The 20,655-nt window shown below is 30.1% G+C and overlaps 4 protein-coding genes across 6 annotated transcripts; 2 read left to right on the top strand and 2 right to left on the bottom strand.

Moving 5' to 3' along the window:
• The first annotated feature begins 2,763 nt into the window (after positions 1-2,763).
• LOC124954311 lies at positions 2,764-10,472 on the top strand. Of its 3 annotated transcripts, none has more exons than XM_047507047.1 (4): positions 2,764-3,070; positions 6,121-8,364; positions 8,754-9,135; positions 9,233-10,472. In XM_047507047.1, the coding sequence occupies exons 2-4, from the start codon at positions 6,587-6,589 to the stop codon at positions 9,356-9,358; spliced, it is 2,286 nt and encodes a 761-aa protein (XP_047363003.1). In that variant the 5' UTR covers positions 2,764-3,070; positions 6,121-6,586; the 3' UTR covers positions 9,359-10,472. The 3 variants fall into 3 exon arrangements, with proteins under 3 accessions (XP_047363003.1, XP_047363001.1, XP_047363002.1); XM_047507045.1 differs by having other exon boundaries at positions 2,764-3,545; XM_047507046.1 differs by having other exon boundaries at positions 2,768-2,926.
• LOC124954313 (coiled-coil domain-containing protein 124) lies at positions 5,506-11,544 on the bottom strand. The gene is made up of 4 exons (XM_047507050.1): positions 11,383-11,544; positions 10,877-11,041; positions 10,480-10,754; positions 5,506-10,365 (listed from the first exon to the last, which is right to left on the bottom strand). Exons 2-4 carry the CDS (start codon positions 11,033-11,035, stop codon positions 10,170-10,172), a joined length of 630 nt encoding a protein of 209 aa, XP_047363006.1. The 5' UTR covers positions 11,036-11,041; positions 11,383-11,544; the 3' UTR covers positions 5,506-10,169.
• Positions 10,622-12,491, top strand: LOC124954314 (UPF0235 protein C15orf40 homolog). The gene is made up of 4 exons (XM_047507051.1): positions 10,622-11,362; positions 11,637-11,727; positions 12,036-12,163; positions 12,285-12,491. The coding sequence occupies exons 1-4, from the start codon at positions 11,264-11,266 to the stop codon at positions 12,372-12,374; spliced, it is 408 nt and encodes a 135-aa protein (XP_047363007.1). The 5' UTR covers positions 10,622-11,263; the 3' UTR covers positions 12,375-12,491.
• On the bottom strand, positions 12,428-17,512 carry LOC124954312 (arrestin domain-containing protein 4). The gene is made up of 7 exons (XM_047507049.1): positions 16,798-17,512; positions 15,332-15,456; positions 14,712-14,929; positions 13,672-13,818; positions 13,221-13,442; positions 12,920-13,122; positions 12,428-12,786 (listed from the first exon to the last, which is right to left on the bottom strand). Exons 1-6 carry the CDS (start codon positions 16,908-16,910, stop codon positions 12,931-12,933), a joined length of 1,017 nt encoding a protein of 338 aa, XP_047363005.1. The 5' UTR covers positions 16,911-17,512; the 3' UTR covers positions 12,428-12,786; positions 12,920-12,930.
• Positions 17,513-20,655: the final 3,143 nt, after the last annotated feature.

Raw genomic sequence — 20,655 nt, 5'->3', positions numbered from 1 at the left:
GAAATATCAAAGATATTATTAGACTCGTGTATTATTTATGATCGCATGGAATGCAACTTAAAGTCATTTATGACTCTTGTTCTTTTAATGTAATGCCGTTAAAAATAAATTTTACTTTTTTAACGAATTTCGATAAATTTCTTTTTTTATTTTCTCATACGGATCATCGTTTTTATTTGAACGTCGATCCATATGATGAATTAATATACCGTGCAATGTATGTGAATAAATTTAAAAATATTTATTACATTTTATTTCAACAATGATAAATAATATAAATGAAATGATAATTTTTACAATTTTTTAATCAGTAATCTTTCTAAAAATTCCGGAAATCTTTTTATTTGTTTTTTGCAAAAAACTTTAATCTATTTCAAAAGATCCTTGAATACACTAATGTTGATTAATACTTAAGATATTCATTCAATATCGAATAGGTCAGTGACACAGATGTTCTTATCGTGCTCAATGTAAGCAAAAGGTGAATGATTTCCTCGATTAATAAATACGAATATGATAAGAACGTTATATATTACTTTTATTTATTTATTGATATTACTAGCGTTTAGAAATAAAGAAATAATATTACAAGAAAAAAAAGAAAGAGAGAGAGTGAGAGAAAGAGAGAGAGAGAGAGAGAGAGAGGAAATAATCTAAACCTTTATGTAAAATAATATGCCGCTCGAATGTACTCTTCGAGATATTAAATTGCAAGTTTAAACGAAGGCAACGATAGTATTCTTAGATGACCTAAAAACAATCTATCATCATTCGATCGTGAATATAACGGCACGAAACAACAAAAGTTACTTTAATAAATCAGTCACGTTTGTAACATATTCTTATTGGCTTATTGACCCTTCGATCGATGATATAATGTTCTGCTATAAAAAATATCACATATGGATTATTAACATCATCTAAAGAAATAATAAAAAATAGAAATTTTTTAATGAAAATCAAAATTAAAGTTACTTATAATAATAAATAAATTAAATATTTGCAAAATAAATTGTATATATATCGTATATGCCGTTGAATAATTAATAAATAAATTTGTTTGTTGGTGGATAATGAAATAAATAAATATATTGTATGATAAAACAAAGTTGGGATTATCTGGCTCGAAGTACCGTACTAACAGAAAAAATAATTGTCATCGTCAGCTACCGGTAAAAGGATCGTGATCAACATCTTGATCGTTCCAGACGACATCGTTTCTAGCATGAACAAATCTATTCATAATCAGGATAACATGATTTTAATTCAACTATTTTTACCGAGAATTCCATTTTTCTATTTGAATTTTTATAATTTCAGTATCAGAGATTAGATAATATAACAGTATTAATATTTTCATATCTTTTTTATCATAGTGAAGTGTTCCAGTGTTTGATTAATTTCGAACGTTAAATAAATAATTTATATCATAAATAATTGTGTATATAACTGTGCATTTATATATATATTTTAGTGTTAATCGTATATATGAACATTTTTGAGATAATAGGAATTTTCTGATACACTAGATGCTTTTGACCCACTTAAAAACTTTTGGTCCACTTTGAAACTTTTGGCTCACCTCGGAACTTTTGACCCACCTAATAATAAATTCAAATGAGGACCAATAATTTCTAGATGGGTCAAAAGTCCCGAGGTACCCCGTAAATTTTAAATGAGCCTAAAGTTTGTAGGTATAGCAAAATTTTTTGGATGGATCAACAATGTTTAAATAGTCCAAAAATTCTAATTTAATTAAAGAATAAAGGAACGATTTGATTCGATTGTAAATTGAAAAGTTTAGCATTAATCTAGTATGTTTTTTCATGGTCACCGGATCTTCGGGAGTTAGACTCAAATTTATGAGAATAAAAAATATAAAAAGAGTATTATATTCAAATGGCAATCATTATTGTCTCGAACGGCTTTCTTTCGATACCGTTCGAGCACCGGAAGTTCGAGCATACGTGTTGACATTTCATATCAAGCAACGGAATTGTAATATCATTTTTACAAGAGATAGAAATCGATACTTATCGATAGTTTTCGACAGTTTTTGAAAAATGTAAAAGAAAGTAAAAAAAGTTCGATGAATGTTGAATCGTTCATCGAACTCGACTAATCGATTCTATAATGAAAATTCCGCAGTATTTTAGAATCCACTTTTCCCTCGCACGAGCTGCGAATTTCAACTGGAATGAGAATGAAGAAGGGGTGTGAGGGGCAGGATTGAGTCCTTCGATGCGAAGAGGGACGAGAAAGTAACGGATTCCGAAGCAAGGAATGATGCGAGCTATGCTTACGTATATTTCACATTTTCTGTCTTTCGGATAACTGGTAGATACTGATCTATTTTATAAAAAAAAAAAAAAAATATCTATAATAATTGTAATAATTATAATAGAATCATATTATTAGGCAAAAGTTTCTTTCTACAGAAGTGTATCATTTTTAAACATTAATTTGGTTCGATATAAGGAAAGATTTCAAAAATAATAATGTTTATAACAAACAAATATTATCTTAATTAAAGTAGCACAAATAAAGGAAAAAGAAAATGTTGTTAATATATTATATATTTGAATGATGTACAGACGAATAAACGATCGGACAGAAAGAATATACTGTTTCAATTTGTATATTCAAATTCGGCGGTCAGTCCCATCGCTATATCGAAGATAACCGAAGAGAGCCGAAGTATGAAATCAGGCCCTCGCGAAGTCGAAGAGTGGGGTGGCGCACTCTCGCGTTCGATTCACGTTAGCAAGAACGAGCGAGTGAGACGCGCAATGGCCGCCGTGACCCGAGGCGCGCGGCTCGTAGCCGATCGTCCTTAATTTTCCCGTCTCGATATCGTGCTTCCACGCCCACGAAAATGCGCGCTGTTACTTCGACGTTGAATCAGTCGGCACGTCTCTACGACACGGTGAGCTTCCAAGCGTTTTTGTTTAATAATTCATTCTTGAGATTATAGTTGTCATAAAGAAGAAAAGAAAAAAAAAAAAAGGAAAAAAAATATTTAGATCTCTTAATCGTCGTTGGTGGTACAATAGCAAGTATCTTCTGATTGGTAAAACGATAACCGAATTATTGATTTCTTTTTTCTTTAAAAATGATTAGATCGATCGATCGTTCGAGTGAAAATAATTATTCACAGTGTCTGTGTATATGTGCGTGTGTGTCCTTACGTGCCTTTTCCTCAACGAACTAGAATTCTCTTAGTCCATTGGTCCATTTAGAAATTGTTAAATATATATATATATATACATACATATATTTAACTCAATTTATGATTAGTGTGACACTAACCTTCGGAAACCGTTAATGATTTACTTTCCGTTACTTTCATTGTTACTACTATGAACATAGTATTACTACTACTATTACTATATACTACTACTTTAACTACTGCTACTACTACTACTACTAGTACTACTACTACTATTACTACTACTACTACTACTACTACTATTAGTGATACTACATTACTCCGTTAGTGATGTTTGTGTCCTCGTCGTCAGCGTGGTTGCCATTCTGGACTCAAGGTGTGTAGAAGGTTAAGTTTTAGTTTTCTTAAGCGATAAGAAGATCATTAAGAGTACTTAATCATCCTAAAAGGGGTTACTATCTCTCTCTCACTCTCTCTCTCTCTCTCTCTCTCCTCCCTTTCTCTCTCCCTCTCTCTCTCTCTTCCATTCTTTAGAGGTTAAGAGGGAAAACACTCTTATGCGTTTCACTCCATTCGCATGAAGGAGGTTCTCATAGATCACTTGACGTTTGTGAAAATTTATATTTAAACGACCATTTAAAGAAAAATTATTATATATTTAAATAAATAAAAACAATTGAAAAATATATTCGTTCTTTCTAAATAATAATTTAATGAAAACAATAAAGAAAAGAAATATTCGTATTATATATTGTAAAGAGCTTGTGGTTAGTTCAAGTTGAGAACCAATAATCGACGCAACAAGTGTCTGACGATGAATGAAGAGTGAGAAAAGCTCCCGGCGGTCAACTTTGATACTCGACGAGCGTGCTTTGAAGGTCGGATGCATTTACGAAAGGCAAAGAGGCTTAACCCTTCTCTTTAGTTGGGAACAAAAAGCACGTTTCAACTCGAGCAACTCCAATTTACACACATATTACACAAAAGAAACAATTTTGACACTAAATACTATCAAAATAAACAATTTCAAATATCTTATTTTACTATTCATTAAAATCTATTGTTAATGTCAGATAAATTTTCTTAATCTTTCTTGTTCGTTATTATGAAATCGAATAAATTAAAAAAAATTATAACAATTGATTTATTAAATAATGATATAATATATTGAGCGTACGATTGTATATGAAATAGATTTGAAAATAAAAATGTTATTGTAAAAATTAAATAAACATTAATAATGATAAACCGAATAAACTGTTAATGATAAGATTTTCTATGAATTATATAATAATAATAATTATATAATAATAATAATTATATTATTATTATTATTATTATTATTATTATTATTATTATAATGATATTATTATTATTATTATTATTATTATTATTATTATTATTATTATTATTATTATTATTATTATTATTATCATTATTATTCGAAAAGAAGATATTCTCAAATGAAAATGAATTTAAGAAAGTTCGTAGAAAAGATTATGATAATATATCTTAACAAATATTAATGATTATGTTAACAATAAATAATTATTAATTTTGATTTCTATTCATGGTGACTTTAGAATTTTCTAAAATGAAAGTCGATCCATATGTATGTATGTATGCATGTATCATACGTTTGATAACTGCAATATATATGATATGAAGAATTCAAGAATATTAATTCGAGACTCTCACTAGAGAATGTTAGAACCGCTAGTTCATATAATACGAGATTTCCAACTTTCTATTCTAAAAACTTTTCTTTCGTGAAAATGTTTCTGATATGATTACAAGTTATTCATATAACTTAAGCATATTCCCTAAGTAATATCGATTTATCATAATCCGGTTTGATCGACTTGAAATAGAGAGAAATCACTGATTAGAAAAAAAAAAACAAAAACAGAAAAAAAGAAAAAAGAAAGATATTCAATAAACAAAATTATTCAAGAAAGTAAAACGAAATAATTAATTGACATGGAAAAGATCGATAATTAAAAGAAAAAAAATTATCATTCAATAATTCATAAAAAAAAAAAAAAAAAAGAAAACAATGTAATCGATATCTAAATATAATTAATTAATTAATACAGAATAGATCGTTGATCGAAAGAAAAAAAAAAGAAAAAAGGAATCAAGATGATTAATAGAGAATAAATATTGATAACTAAATATGATTAATTTACATAGAAATAATTATTATTATTAGGAAAAAAAAAAAAAAGATGAAATTATTATAAATACTTTCTCGATTAATTAACACGAAATATAAATCACATAAATCTCAATATTCTCGTATTTCAAACTTATCGCTAGGTAACACTCACTCGCTCTGTAATTTATCGATATTTTTTACTTTCTTTCACATAGATTCAAATACACATACATATTACGCACACATGTTACAAGCTTAATCTTAAATACACAAATATGCACATGTATCGGTATTACTTTTCAGACAAAGAAAAACACATACGTTAATATTATATTATATACGATACAAATATGAATGACACTTTTCACACACGATATATGCATGAGTATTATTTTTCATATAAACAAGTTACGTGAATTACTTTTATAACTTGTTAGAATGATAGAAAATGAAATAACGTAAGAAATATTTGAAGTCTATTATACACAAAAGACTATCATTTATATCGATGAGTCGACGATTCTTTGTAAGAAATTACTAAACGTTAAGATACGCTCAAACGATTATCCATTCATTTACATTAATTATCTTGCCGCAAATATCTGTGTGTGTGTGTGTGTGTGTGTGTGTTTATATGTGTGAGAGGAAGATAGAATAAAAGTAATATATATATATATATATATATATATATATATATATATATATTACTTTTATCTTTCAAATTGACTATTTACTAGTAGAAAAATAAAAAGAATGATAATAATCCGACTGTTTTTTTTATCTTTTTCTTTAGGTTAGAAGACGAAGATAAAGGACAAGAAATTTCCGTCTAGAAAAAGAATTTGGAAAAACTTTCATACGAGGAAGTTTCTTTTTCCGAACGAACAACTGCAACTTATTCTTCATAGAAAAGTTGTGTAAACTTGTTTCTTGCGAAAACATCTCTTACTTGTGTAATAGCGATAACAATAATAATAATCAAAGTTCTAAACAAAGGAACGGAAGAGCCTAAAAGATACATATCATCTTATATACATAAATAGCAAAGAGAATTTCGAATACCATTTACGAATAAAAATTCTCTTCTCCGATTGGATAAGCTATTCGTTCAACGTAATAGGAATATATTAATGAATTATTAAGGATGTACGAATGATTCGATTAGTGTCCAAATTTGGTTCTCAAATCAGATAAATAAATTCGATTATGTTAATCGTCGATCAAACACAATGATCTTAACGATTTGAAAATCATTCGAAATGAGTACGAAAGAGCAAACTATCGAGCCAAGATGGTACGTGAAATTTTTCGAATATTGGAAAAATCGTAATCGAATTGGTCCGGCTACGGTAGAATTAGAAGATTGTGATTTTTTCATCGTAGCACCGCGTAGAACTTTGAGAGTATTAAAACCAAGTTTAAAAGGTGAATGGTATTACGAGAACACGAGTGATAGGCCCGAATCGATAAATGATAATTTTTTTGCTCGTTGGTCGAAAAGACCGCATTCGTCGAATCATTGTAGATGTTCTTTTCGTCAATCTAATAGATTGAGTACGAACGACGAAGAAATTATTTCTACGGAATTAAATCGTATTAGAAATAGTCTTTACGAGACTCCTGAAAAATCAGCAAGAGATATCGAAGAACTTGAGCAAAGGGTATCGGCTAATCTTCAAAAATTGCAAATACCCGACGCGAAACTTGATAATAATAATGAGAAAAAAACAAAGGACAAAGTTATACTTGATCCTTCGAAAAATTTATCTTTAAACTCCTCGGCGAACGAGGAACAAAGAGCTAAGAATAAAATTGTTAAGGATCTCGAAAGATACATCAATGTATTGCTCGAAGAAATATTAGACGATACGATTAAATATGTTGCTAATTCGAATGATTCAAATTTGATTCTTAAAAATGATCGTAAAGTTACGAAAGAAAGATCAAAATTAGATCATCAACAATCGTCTTCGAAAGCTAAAGGGGAAGAAATTTTTAATGAAATTAGTTTTTCCTTTCATGCTGACGATAAGAAGATTCAAGAAGATGAAAAGTTGAACGTGGAAAGAACGAAAAACGATCAAGGATATATAAATCGTGCTTTCATTGGTTCAGCACACGATCCTGATTCTCTCGACTTTTATTTACGTACTCGTACGATCGGTACGGAGGTCATTTTAGAACAATTGGATTGTATAGATTCCGGTATAAACAGCGTCGAAACAATAGAATTTCAACCTGATCAAGAACCGAGTCTCGAGCAATCTCTCTTACGAATAATCGACGAAAAATTAGGTAGAACCCCTTTAAGAAATAGCTGGGAAGATCTGAGAATTAACGAAGATGAGAAATATAACGAATCTTCCCGGGAGATCATTGAAAATGATAAAGAAAATAAGTTAACAAAATTAAAGGATGTAATCATATTAAATGACAATGAAATTAATGACGAAAAAAATATAATGGATATCAGACAATTAGAGGAATCTATCGACGATCCTAAATTTGAAAATGTACGATTAGAATTAGAAAATGATGATTTGGAATTATCAGAGAGAAAGGAGACAACGATTGAGACGAAATTTTGTGCAAGATTTCGTTCGAATATTGAAAGAAGATCGAAACGTAAGAACGATGATGAACGATTAGAGGTAATTAATACTAGAAAAGAAACTAAACCTTTGGAAATGGAGGATTATAGAAAAAGATGGCCTAACTTGGAAGAATCTACGAGATTGTCTAATTGCGAACAAATTCCACATGATTATGTGATATTTCGAAGAAATCGTAAACCAACATTGGTCTTTTTACATGGGTTTGGTTCGTCAGCAGAGATATTCGAACATCAATTAGAATATTTCTCGGCTATGGGTTATCCTTGCATCGCTCCTGATCTTTTAGGACATGGTATGAGCTCGTCACCTGACCGATCGAAGGATTATACATTTAGCAAATTGTTGAAGGATCTGGAGACAGTACTACATTATTACGCTTTTGAACCAGGTCAAAAGTGTATACTGATAGCGCATAATTATGGGTAAATTTTTTTAACAAATATTCCTGTATATATATATATATATATATATATATATATATATATACACATACATACGCGTTTAATATTTATGGTAGATAGTATCATAATTCAAAGAACATCGTGGACTTTCTTTTTAAACCGTTCATGGCTAGCTAGGTAATTACTACCTACATGTGTGTAACGTTTGAATAATTTTTGCTTGACTACTTCGTGGGCTATTGGAATTAATGTTTAACGCAATAAGAAATTTCTTCTTTTCATCATTATCATTATCATCGTCGTCGTTGTCTTCGTCGTCGTCGTCATCGTCGTCGTCGTCGTCGTCGTTGGTGGCGGCGGTGGCGATGGCGGCAACGGCGATAGCGATGGCGATGGCGTTTCTTTTATAGATGCAGTTTTGCAACAGCATTGGCTTGCAAATATGACAGCAATATTCATCAGCTTGTTTTAATATCCGGTGGTGGTCCAACACCATTGGCACCGCCTACGAGAGAAGGTGCTGGCCGATGCTTTCTAAGAGCTATTTTGTCACCACTTTTGATGTGCGGCCTTCATAGAGATATACTGTATTCCGCAAGAGGTCGTCAACATCCTTATTGTGGTCCTGAACCGGTCGAACAATGGCCATCTCATATGAAATATGTTTTGGATGGGATGGCTTGGCCTGAAGGGGACTACGTTTTTCATAGAAGAATTTTTACACCTACTCTTCTTATACATGGATTGAGAGATAACAAAGTATCACTTGTACAAGAGTGTCAGATGGAAAGGGTTAGTTAATACATCTATTGAAATACGTCTTCTATTCTATACTTCATTCTTCCACTTGTTTGTTTGTTTTTGTTGTTTTTTTTTTTTTCCTTTTTAGACTATGCTGAAGGCTTTCCTCGAAGCTATTCCAAGTGCAGGGCACACACCCATGACGGATTGTCCTGATCAACTGAATCATATGATTCACTGTTTCATAGATTTATGGAAGAATAAGAACTGGTAGCAATATTAGTATTTCGATATTGTTAATTCCAGCAGAGGATATAATCTCGAATAAGCAATGATCGTACTGAAACATCAAGTTCTCTTACGGGTATCAAGCTCGTAGTTAGATACAAAATTAGATAAAAAATTAGATAAAAATTAGATAAAAAATATGTTAATAGTCCTCTTTCCTTTTTTATAATTTTTCCTTTGAATTAAATATTTAAAGTGTACATACATACATACATACATACATAGAAAAGTTTCGCGTGCGTTATTAGTTTTATTATAGCTGATTTTACATTTTTAAAGAAATCTTAAGTCTGTATAAGAGGACAGATTCTTGATAAAACTAAAACTTCTCTTTTTCGAGCTCTACTTTGTGATGGTTTTATTACTTTTCATTGAATGATACGACAATTGCGAAATTGTAAAAATATCTTCTACACCTACAGCATGATAAATGTGCCAAAACATATATTTTTTAAGATATTTTTTTAGAATCTTTCTATAAACTTCGACAAAGGTCTCTCTGTCAATAAGCAAAGATTTAAGATACCGAACGGAGGCTATTATAGATTCGCGCATAAGTTGCACCAAAGATGTTTTATATTATGTTAATTTTTTTTATATCCTATAGCATTTTGGAATATAACTTATTCGTTTACAATAAAACTGTGAACCGATTTTATCTGTTATACTTACACATATTACTTCTTTTTTTTTTTCTTTTTTTCTTTTTTTCTTTTTTTTTTTCAAACATTTAAGATAAGAAAGTTATATTCAGTCATGTGAAAGTGCGCAGACTATCAATGAATATATCACTAATATCAATTGTTAAAAAGCTTTTGATTGAGCGGATTTTCAGGAGATTTCATCCACTCTTTTTTCAAAATCTGTTTCAATTGACTGAGCCTCAAAGTAGGATTTTGTTCCTTAATAATAGGCATCATTTTCTCTTCAAAACTTGCATAAGCAGCTTTCATACGTTTCTCGGGATGACGATCAACTTCCGAATCTTTCACGCTATAAAAATATAAAAATAATTTAGCATAGTATATACGTAAATAAATAAAAAAAAAAAATAAAAAAAAAAAAAAACATTAACGGTATCGTAAATTATAAATTTCCAATACTCACCTTAAAATCGATAATGCTTCGTCTATACCATGTGCAGTTTCGCCTTCGACAATAATCCTATTCAAATTTTCTTCGATTGGTTTTTCTTCTTCCTTTTTCTTCTCACTTTTCGCAGCTTGATTGCGCTTCTCCATAGCTGCCATTATTTCAGCTTTTGTAATTTTAGCAGTAGGTTGTTTGCCTCCTACTTTTATAGTTGCCATTTCTTTTTCTAATAGAGCTTTCACTTCAGCCTTCTTTTCTAATTGTTGCTGTCTTTTCTTCTCGAGTTCCTCCTGTATCAAAATCGATACAATATCGCATAATTATTATAGAGATTTGTATCTTTTATGTAAACACAATAAATATTGACAATTATTTCTTTTAATATAGAATGTAACACTATCAAAACAAATACCTGTTTCTGTTTCTTCTTTAATACTTGTTTGTCGTCATCCTGCCAAGCTTTCTCTTCAGCTTCCAAAGCTTTCTTTGTATTTTCAGCTTCCTTAGCAGCAGCTTTTCTTGCCCTGGCTGCAACAGCCTTGCTATTCTCACCGACGAATTTCTTAGGCATGATGATCTAATAAGGAAAGAGAATTATTATTACGTTTGAAATTACGCGGGTAAAAGGATTCAATCGTTGATAGGTTGGCAATACTGTAATACGCGCAGATTGCAGTCACTAAAGTTGTTGAGGTTAGAGAACATATAATATCGAATAGCAATATTTTCTTAATAATCGAATATAACCGATCAATGAATTAACGAACGTTCAATTAAATTTTATTATGAAATTATCTAAATGAATAAATTTCTACGATACGTGATTGTTAACCGAGAAATGTCGAAACAAGGTGGCAAGAAAACTAAAAAAGCTCAGATTGGCGATATAAATAATACGGTAAATTGTTCTTTGCTTACCAATTTAACACAAAGAAATCAGGATAATGAACTCTGATAGAGAATTGATCACCTATTATGACAATAACATAACATTTTCTGTGAATGCACCCGCCAACTTGAGCGAAAGTAAACTAATTTTACCAGATGTCGCTCGCGTAATCTCACGCATAATTGTACTTCCGTACTGAGACGCGTTCTAATTGTAAATATAATTTAACTTGTCAATTAAGAAATTTTATAACATCTTCTTTTTCTTTTTCGTATTTAAACAGATAACCACAGGACCTATAACTGTTAATAAAGATGGAAAAATACAAATAAAAATTCAAGCGAAACCTGGAGCTAAACATAACGGTATCACAGGTAATAAATATAAAGTCAGATCAATTAAATAACTTGGGTCTTACAATTAATTAAATTAAATTATTTGGATGTCTTCAAAGGAGATTATTTACGTGAATCAATTAATTAAGATGAAGATATACAAGAAATAGGAAGTATTAAATAAGACTCTTTACTCCTAGTTGTAAAACATAAATTCACTAACAGTTAGACTCCTGTTACCTTGTATACCTCCTATAAAGATATCCGATCTTCAAATATGTTTATCCCTGGATAATCATCATAAATTTAAGACTTTCATTCTTAACATTATTAATTGTATATAACAGATATTTCAGAAGAAGCTGTAGGTGTTGCAATATCTGCACCTCCTGTACAAGGTGAAGCAAATACTGAACTGATTAAATATTTAGCCTCTGTATTAGGTTTAAGAAAATCCGATGTAATGTTGGATCGAGTTAGTAATTGATCATTTTTTATTTCTAAGTTACTTCTTTCTTGTGTATATGTATGTATATATATATATATACATATACAATTATATATATATATATATTATGTAATTTATCTTTTTTAAGGGATCCAAAGGTAGGCAAAAAGTAATCACTGCGACTGGGATTACAGTAGATGAAGCGCTCCAAAGGTTTAAAAAGGAAATTGATAATTAACCAATGTTGAAACTTGATTTGTCAACATTTTTTATTATATTATTTTTCTTTCATCACTTCTATTCTCAATATAATTCATATCTGCTGTACATAAAATATAAGGCAATTTAAAAAATATCTTAATCTATTTTATTTGAAATTTGAAAATGGACGGATTTTTATCCCTAATACTATCTTAAGTATTTAAAATATTAATTAAAAATGTATTAATATATAAAACATCTTTAGTAATATTTTGCAATTAAATATTCAATAAAATTAGTTAACTATTTCATTAAGATCTCGAGTATTCCATTAGAATAAATCCAATGTTTGGATCAAGAAATATTAATGGGATAATTCAGGTCTTTCAAAGGTAAGATTACGAAGCATTGTTATAAGCGTATTTCATCTTCTTCGATATCTCAAACGTCTAGAAGAAATCAGAATCATCGTATTTTGGTTATTGCACATATTTTGATAACATTTGCTTTGCATCCATGATTTTAAATTGGACAAAAAAAAATAAAAAAAAAAGGGCAAAGGAATGAATAACATTAACATACATTTAATACATTCATTCCTGTATCTCAAAAGCTTTGTCATCGAGCCATGGTCTAAAAATTGGTAGCGTTGAAGGATAATGAGCTCCTCGTTTAGAAGGCGCTGTACCTGCCGGTGCTCCTTCCTGCCTGAGCGGATAAGTGGCTAGTACAATCGGTATCTGTAGTTTTATCTCCTTGTTCAAGCTCTTTGGGCTTATAACAAACTACATTAAATAGAAATATATTCCATAAGATTTATATCATGAATAATATAATGAATATCATTTTATCCAAGTATAGCTCAATATATCGCAATACATACATAAACATGATACAGTACGTTGATCAAATGACACCCTCTCAGATTAGTGGGTGGTAATGGTGGAACGTACATTTGTTCGTTCAACCATTCTTCGCCTTCGCCTGGTCGAATTTTTCCCCTTGAAACGCTAGCTAGTTCTCGAGTTTCACTCGCAAGTACTTTACCACGACATAGATATTGAATCGTTTCGGTCAGAGATGCTTTCGTCGATTTCATCGTAACCTGTAGAATCATTTAATAATTGTATTAAAAAAAAGAAAAAAAAATCAATAACGTGCGAAACAAAAACCATTTTAATGGTTAAATAAATATCATCAGAATTTTGTTGTAATCATGATAATAATTTCGATCATGGAGAGAGTTCATTTTCATCATGTGCGCAGGAAGCATAAAAATGCCGTTACTTTATCATTGAGAATAAAAATATTGAAATAATTATATACCCACGTACCTTGCTACGATTATTGACGGTAGCAGAGATTCCGATGGTTTCACCAGGTACATATCCGCCACGATCTAAACTTACTCGACATAAAACCGGACCACTCGAGACACATGATACACCAACGCGTTGTTCGATCTCTTGCCTCGCTGGTTGCTAAAACCATACAGAAAAAAAGTATATATATATATTACTACATTCCTTTATGTTACTAGAATATAGAGAACTCGTAAGTTGGTAACACTAGTACGACCTTATGGCGGAATATTTTGAAAGTTCATAATAGTTGCACAACTAGAAAGAGAGAGAGCTCGAGGATCAAACGAGTCGACCGTAAAGAGAAAATACATAACAGTAGCAATAATGCGGCTACGTTTCATTCTCAATGTCACGTGCCTACGTAACTATTATCTCATATTGCTGCTACTTATGTATTATTGTCGCTGGAACATAAACGGAGACTGCCGTTCCCTTTTCATTTATCTATGTATATCTATATATCTATATATGTACTACATTCTTGAATCGAATTTTTATTTGAATGATTCCCTTAACACATTTTCAAAATAAAATCTAACGATACGAGATAATAGATTTATGCATAAATAAATAATAAAATCAATTTGAATTGGATCTTTTTACATAACTTCTTATTTTGGGCCTGATTCAAATAAGTCTAATTTCTAAAATATCCTTTTGACCATTGTAATACGAAAATAGTCGTATTTACTTGTTTATAATAGCTTTCCATAAAGGTCAATAACCAGTATTTGAAACTCGGCTATGTTAATACGCTTCGGAGGATTCGTTTAATCTTAAACACGCGAAAGAAAGCGTATATTTAATGTTACGAGGCTGTCGACCCTCTTTCGAAGAAAATATTCAAGTTTTTCCTGTTATTAAGAGCATAAATCATATATCGGAATGACTTTACGGCAAAGAGAAAATAACATTAAATTAAAGTTTCTATGACGAAGCTTATCGTATAATTTTGTTTTATATTTATCTAATCGATATAAACGAAAATATCTTCAAACAAGATAACTAACCGCTAAGATCGGTGGCTCGAGATTCAAATCGATTGGATTCATAACGATGAAAACCTGTTGATTTTTATGGGTCAATCCACCTGGTTCTCGTAATGCAGCTTTGCAATAATATTGAACCCAGCCATGTTTGCCCAAGAAGGTTGATGGTAAACCTAAAGGTAAACCCAATTTGAAAGGAAAACTGTGAATCCCCGGTGATAGAAGCGACGGTCCTTCGCCTGAATATCAAACAAGAAATAATAATTAATACATTTTCAATTTTAGAAAGAGCTAAAAAAAAAAAAAAAAATCCAGAGCATTTATTTTATCGTAAACAATGAATATTTAACGATAATGTTAATGAATCCAAATTTTGTTGTATAATTTCATTATTATTATTATTATTATTATTATTATTATTATTATTATTATTATTATTATTATAAACTCGATATAATAAATATTTTAACTGCTTAAAAATCTAATTTTTTTTAGATTCTTTCGTTGAACTTTAAAAAAAGATTTCCGATAAATAGGTATCAATAATTTTATTTATTTTTGTTTTTTTCTTTTCTTCTTTTTTTTTTCTTTTTTAGGGCGGGGGGGGGGGGGGGCTGACTGATAGAAATAAATAGAATTACCCGGTTCGCCGAGAAGTCTCATTCGAAAATCTATATAGTTCTCTTTATCGTAGACCCTTTCAGCACGTTGACTACGAACACGAACGACTCCTTCGCCAACAACGTGAAAATGCAGTCCAGAGACGCTGAAATAACGCAATGAGAAAGTAAGAAAGGGAAAGATATATATATATACATATATATATATATAGAGTATGTTATTAAGAAACCTCGTATTTGTATGTATGCAAATACGTACAATGCGTCGTCGAGTTTATTGTACCGTAAATTATAAAGGAAGCATATCTTGTACGAACGTTGGCATAATATGCCGTCGTTGCCGGTACTTTTATGCCTCCTTTACTGAATGAGAAATTCCGGAAACAGGGAAAAAACAATTTTATGTCATACGAAATCAAGTTCACGCTCCTTTCCGTTTCCGTTGTTATTTTATAATAATTATTATTATAACATGTACGTCCTCATATATGATATAGTATACATTTTACACCCATATATATATATATATATATATATATATATATATATATATATACATTTCTTATATTATTCTTATCTTATTAAATTGAATTATAGCAGTGTAATGTTTCGATATACATATGTATGTATATATAAATTTTTTTATTATTAAATAAATAATATCACGGAATGTGACGTCACTGTATACTTATGCAAATATACATATGTTCATACGTTTCGTAAATGCATATATTATATTCCTTTGTTATTAGATAGCTCGATAAAAAAAAAAAAAAAAAAAAAAAAATTAAATAAGTCTTGTATTATTCGATCAAAGGACGACATTGCAAAGTATCGTAAAGGCGTAATAGAATTTGAAGAAGAAAGGACCTTTCAACCTATCTTTCGATGAAACACAAATATTCGACTGAATATATCCAATTAAAATGCCAAAGACGTTTTCTATGTTTTTTAAACCGTTGTTGTACATACAAACGTATCGATGGAACGCGTGCTGGATTTTTAAAAAAGTTTTGGAAAACGCCAAAGGCATTTTAATGTTACAAGAAAGTCGCATTATACTTCGACGCGACGAACGACGATCGACCAATCGTTCGCTTTGCACTTTATTTACATAAATAAATACATAAAACATGATGTATGAAAATGTATTAGTATTTTTATTAACAATAGATATACAACCAATCAATTTGACGTGTACTTTAAAAACAATCGTAATTTATTACAACTCACGTAATAAATAAAGAAAAAAATAGTTTGCGATTTTAGATATTTGATAAAAAAAAAAAAAAAAAAAAAAGAAAAGAAAAAAAAAAAGAAATGAAGTATACGTATTTGATAGTTTCGGTGTTACAAAAAAAAATCGACGATCAAATCGAAGTTGAGAACAACGCCATATTGTTTTTCTCATGATATTTGAATTTATTATAGAAAACCATGCGTAGTAATAGAAAGTGAAACATATACATATATGGTATATAACTTACTATGCCTCATCGTCAAGCTCGATAAGCACACGACCGGATAAAAAATGACCAGGAAAGTAAAGTAGATTGGTATTGTCGAAGAGTATTAAGAACTTGCTCAATTTACGCGTCATCCTTCTTATCGCGTTTCCTTTTTCCTTATATATATGTATAAAAAGAGAGAGGAAGAAAAAGAGAGATAGATAGATAGATAGATATATCTTCGAAGGACGAAACACACACACAGGCGTTACGTCACAACTATTTCCACGTTATATCGATCAAGAATCAACGACATCGAAATAAACTGGTATGAAGATATAAGCTTCTTTGATATATAACAGAATGACGAAGAAATGAGAACCACTGAATAGGAATCCTCCGAGCACGCCCATAACCTTGCCCACGTTTAATTCTTTCTCTCTTTTTTCTGATAATTTTTCTTCTTCTAAAGTAATTCACATTGTTTTATTTTTCTTTTGGTAAATGTAAATTCAATGAAATTATTTTCAAAATGGCCGACATTGTTGTTAAATATTGTGTTATTCTTTCTCTCTCTTTCTCTCTCTCTCTCTCTCTCTCTCTCTCTTTCTCTCTCTCTTTTGATCTCACACGATAAATGAAAGGAACTTGGATGCACGTTCGTTGGAAATCTGTGACGATATTGAAATTCTCTGGCTACGGACCCAACTCGTGACACTCTCGTACAGCACACAACACGCACTCCTGCCCATTCTTGGTACTCGCTGTTGTAGCTCACTTTCGCTCCCTACCTGTTCACGATCTTAGTTTTCAACCAATCAGCGAGGCGATCGTTCCCTTCAGGCGAATCCGAGCCCGATCGAGTTTCAACGAATCCGATTGCATGATTTTAACTTGATAGATATTTTAATTTCTTTTTTCTTTTTCTCTTTCTTGCTTTTTTTTTTTTTTTTTTTTTTTTTTTTTTTTTTTTTTAATAACTTTTTATTTTATTCACATAAAATGTTTCACTGTCGTTCGTTTTTGAAAATGTCTAAAATTTAATCATAAAATTCTTTTCAAATAATTCTTTTCTTTTATGTTTCTTTTTTTTTTTCTTTTTTTTTTTTTTTTTTTATTCACGAAGAGAACTATCTAACTGTTGCTGCAAATGATGAAATTTGCATTGTTTGCAAATTAAATGCAACGTAAGGATCGTATATATTCAAAGATTATATTCGTTATTTTGGTAACCATGAAAAATAATTTTACGATTATTTTATACGACGCGAAGAGATTTAATAAAAATGCTATAAGCAAATAATTATTTCGAATCACTGAACTTCTCATTGTTTTGTTTTAATAATAGATAAGAATTAGATTAAAATTATATTATGTTATATATTCATTATATATTTATGTGATATAATATAAAATATTGATTTATATACGATAAATTGTATTATAAAAGTTTTGTTTTAAATGAAATTGAAAAATGATGTGTAAGAAAAAAAAGCTTTTTTTAAGTAACATTATATATAGCGCATATAGAAGGAGAAAAGTAAAACATGCGTGATAAAGAATCGCGAGAAATAATCAGGACGAGGAGAGGTCGATATTCGTTCCAGAAAATGTGAAGTATACGAAGGAGCTGGCGCCCGTCTGGCAATAGTCTAGCAGTCTAGCCAATAACAAAGCTTCTGACGAATTATAGGTTAAAAAGATCTTTCCATTAAATTTTTATTTGAAACAGTCTAATTCTTATTTTATATAAGGATTGTATATATGTATATATATATATATATATATATATATATATATATATTTATATATTGGATTAATCAGTAAATAATGTTAGAAATTTTCAATAGTTTATATTCTAAATTAAATAATATTATTATAAATATTTTTATTTGATAATAATAATTGAATAATAATAATTGAATAATATTTTTTATTGAAAATGTTTTTTAGTAATTTATATTTATATAAATAACATAGTATTGTATTTTATATAAAAAAACAATGGTATCTTATATCGAAATAAATAATATTTCGTATACAATATTTTGTTTATTAAAAATTCCGACATTACTTATTGACCAATCCAATATATATATATATATATATATATATATATATATATATATATATATATATATATATATATTGTATGATAGATTACATATTATTTTAATTTACATAAATATGGCGGTAATAAAGGTTATAACTTATTTTAAATAACGTTGTTATAATAATTTCTATTACAGGCATCATAATAATTATCGTTATACATAATTAACACAGGATTATTAATAATTCCATTCATTTCCATTAATTGCAATTTGTGGACTTCATGATTGGATGCATTTAATATAATGAATCGAAATGATAAGGGTCAGAACGCACTATCGATTAATAAATTCATTGATATTACACAGCTCCTTTTCAGATAAGTAATCATTGTAAATTCTAAATGCATAAAGTTCTTTGTTTCTCCTTTGCTATCATTCGTTCTTATTTTTTATAACAATAGATTTCAGGTTATAAAGTAAAAAAAAAAAGGAAAGAAAAAATAAAACAAGAGAATTAAAACGATTACGAAACATGTGTTTCGAAGGATCAACGTCTTTTTAATACGCAAAATATTATTAAAACATAACATTTAAAATAAATTAACGAATTATAAACAATATATACGATGTATCAAAAATTTAAATTTTATTAACAACAATTAAAATCATTTATAATTAATCTTCATCGTATCATATCCATTGTATTTCTCTATCGCTCTACAATCATATCGCTCATCTATTCTATATAAAAATATATGTAGGAAAGTTTTAGAAACGATTATAAAAGATCGAAGTAGAAAAAGAGAAAAGAAGAAAAAAAAAAAAGCAGGATAAAAAAGAAAAGAATCTGAAGAAAACTTTACAGTGATAAAGATGGCGCCACTATTAACGGATATGGGGGAAAAAGCACGATGTATATAGAAATGTGTGTGTGCGCGTGTGTGTGCGTGCGTGTAATAGAAAAGAAAGAGATAGAAAATGACAGAGTAAGAACGAGTATAAGTTAGAGGAAGAGAGAGAGAGAGAGTGAGAGCGAGAGAGAGAGAGTGAGAGAGAGAGAGAGAGAGAGAGATGAGCGCAAAACCGTTGGCGCATATCACGTAGGAGGTTATAACTTTTGAGTAAGCCTGTAGGACGAATCGGAGCTTTTAGTAGTGGTGGTAGTAGTAATAATAGTAGTAGTGTAGTAGAGTATTCGTGCAACGAAGGGCAGGGTCGTCGGCAGAGAACGTCGTCAGTACGCCCCGTGTCGTCGACGTGAGTCCTTCGTGCTTTCGGGGGTTGCTCGTGAAAATTCTATTCTCTCTCTCTCTCTTACACATACATAGATAGACAGACATACGCACACACCTATATTATATATATATATATATATATATATATATATCTTCAGCTACTCGTGCTGAGTCTCGTGCCGGTGGAATCAACGTACCTTCCCCTCTTCGAGTATGTTGGAGCCGATCCTGTCTCTCCTATTCTTCCTATAGCTTGACCGTATAGCCCTTGAGTAAGATAAAAGAAAAAACAAAAAAAAGGAGGTGTGATAAAGAGATAAGCAATGTGTTAGGGTCGAAGGGGGAAAAAAGAAGACAGGTTCTGAAGTGTCCTCGAAGCAAATAAAAAAAAAAAAGAAAAAAGAAAAAAAGAAAAGGAAAAAAGAAAAATAAAGAAAGAAAAGAAAACAAAAGAAAAATATAAAATAAAGTAACAAGAAAGAGAAGGATACGTGAAGAGGAGAGTAAGTAATAAGGGATGATAAGTAAGCACACGCCGCGTCGTGGCCATTGACCTTCGAGGACGAACGAAAGGAGTGGAAAAAAAAAGAAAAACAATATCGTGACGG

Source organism: Vespa velutina, chromosome 15, assembly GCF_912470025.1.
Source record: "Vespa velutina chromosome 15, iVesVel2.1, whole genome shotgun sequence".
Taxonomy (NCBI): Eukaryota; Metazoa; Arthropoda; class Insecta; order Hymenoptera; family Vespidae; genus Vespa; species Vespa velutina.
This window is presented reverse-complemented; position numbering and strand designations above follow the sequence as displayed.

Excerpts from the sequence above, each read along its gene's own strand:
- LOC124954311 (XM_047507047.1), top strand. The coding sequence starts at position 6,587 with ATGAGTACGAAAGAGCAAACTATCGAGCCAAGATGGTACGTGAAATTT. Across the intron at positions 8,365-8,753 it reads CTGATAGCGCATAATTATGG|ATGCAGTTTTGCAACAGCAT; the intron begins GTAAATTTTTTT and ends TTTCTTTTATAG. Across the intron at positions 9,136-9,232 it reads AAGAGTGTCAGATGGAAAGG|ACTATGCTGAAGGCTTTCCT; the intron begins GTTAGTTAATAC and ends TTTCCTTTTTAG.
- LOC124954313 (XM_047507050.1), bottom strand. The coding sequence starts at position 11,035 with ATGCCTAAGAAATTCGTCGGTGAGAATAGCAAGGCTGTTGCAGCCAGG. Across the intron at positions 10,755-10,876 it reads TAAAGAAGAAACAGAAACAG|GAGGAACTCGAGAAGAAAAG; the intron begins GTATTTGTTTTG and ends ATTTTGATACAG. Across the intron at positions 10,366-10,479 it reads GAAGCATTATCGATTTTAAG|CGTGAAAGATTCGGAAGTTG; the intron begins GTGAGTATTGGA and ends ATATTTTTATAG.
- LOC124954314 (XM_047507051.1), top strand. The coding sequence starts at position 11,264 with ATGAATAAATTTCTACGATACGTGATTGTTAACCGAGAAATGTCGAAA. Across the intron at positions 11,363-11,636 it reads TTGGCGATATAAATAATACG|ATAACCACAGGACCTATAAC; the intron begins GTAAATTGTTCT and ends GTATTTAAACAG. Across the intron at positions 12,164-12,284 it reads CCGATGTAATGTTGGATCGA|GGATCCAAAGGTAGGCAAAA; the intron begins GTTAGTAATTGA and ends ATCTTTTTTAAG.
- LOC124954312 (XM_047507049.1), bottom strand. The coding sequence starts at position 16,910 with ATGACGCGTAAATTGAGCAAGTTCTTAATACTCTTCGACAATACCAAT. Across the intron at positions 13,819-14,711 it reads TCGAGCCACCGATCTTAGCG|CAACCAGCGAGGCAAGAGAT; the intron begins GTTAGTTATCTT and ends GTATGGTTTTAG. Across the intron at positions 13,123-13,220 it reads ACGTACTGTATCATGTTTAT|TTTGTTATAAGCCCAAAGAG; the intron begins GTATGTATTGCG and ends TATTTAATGTAG.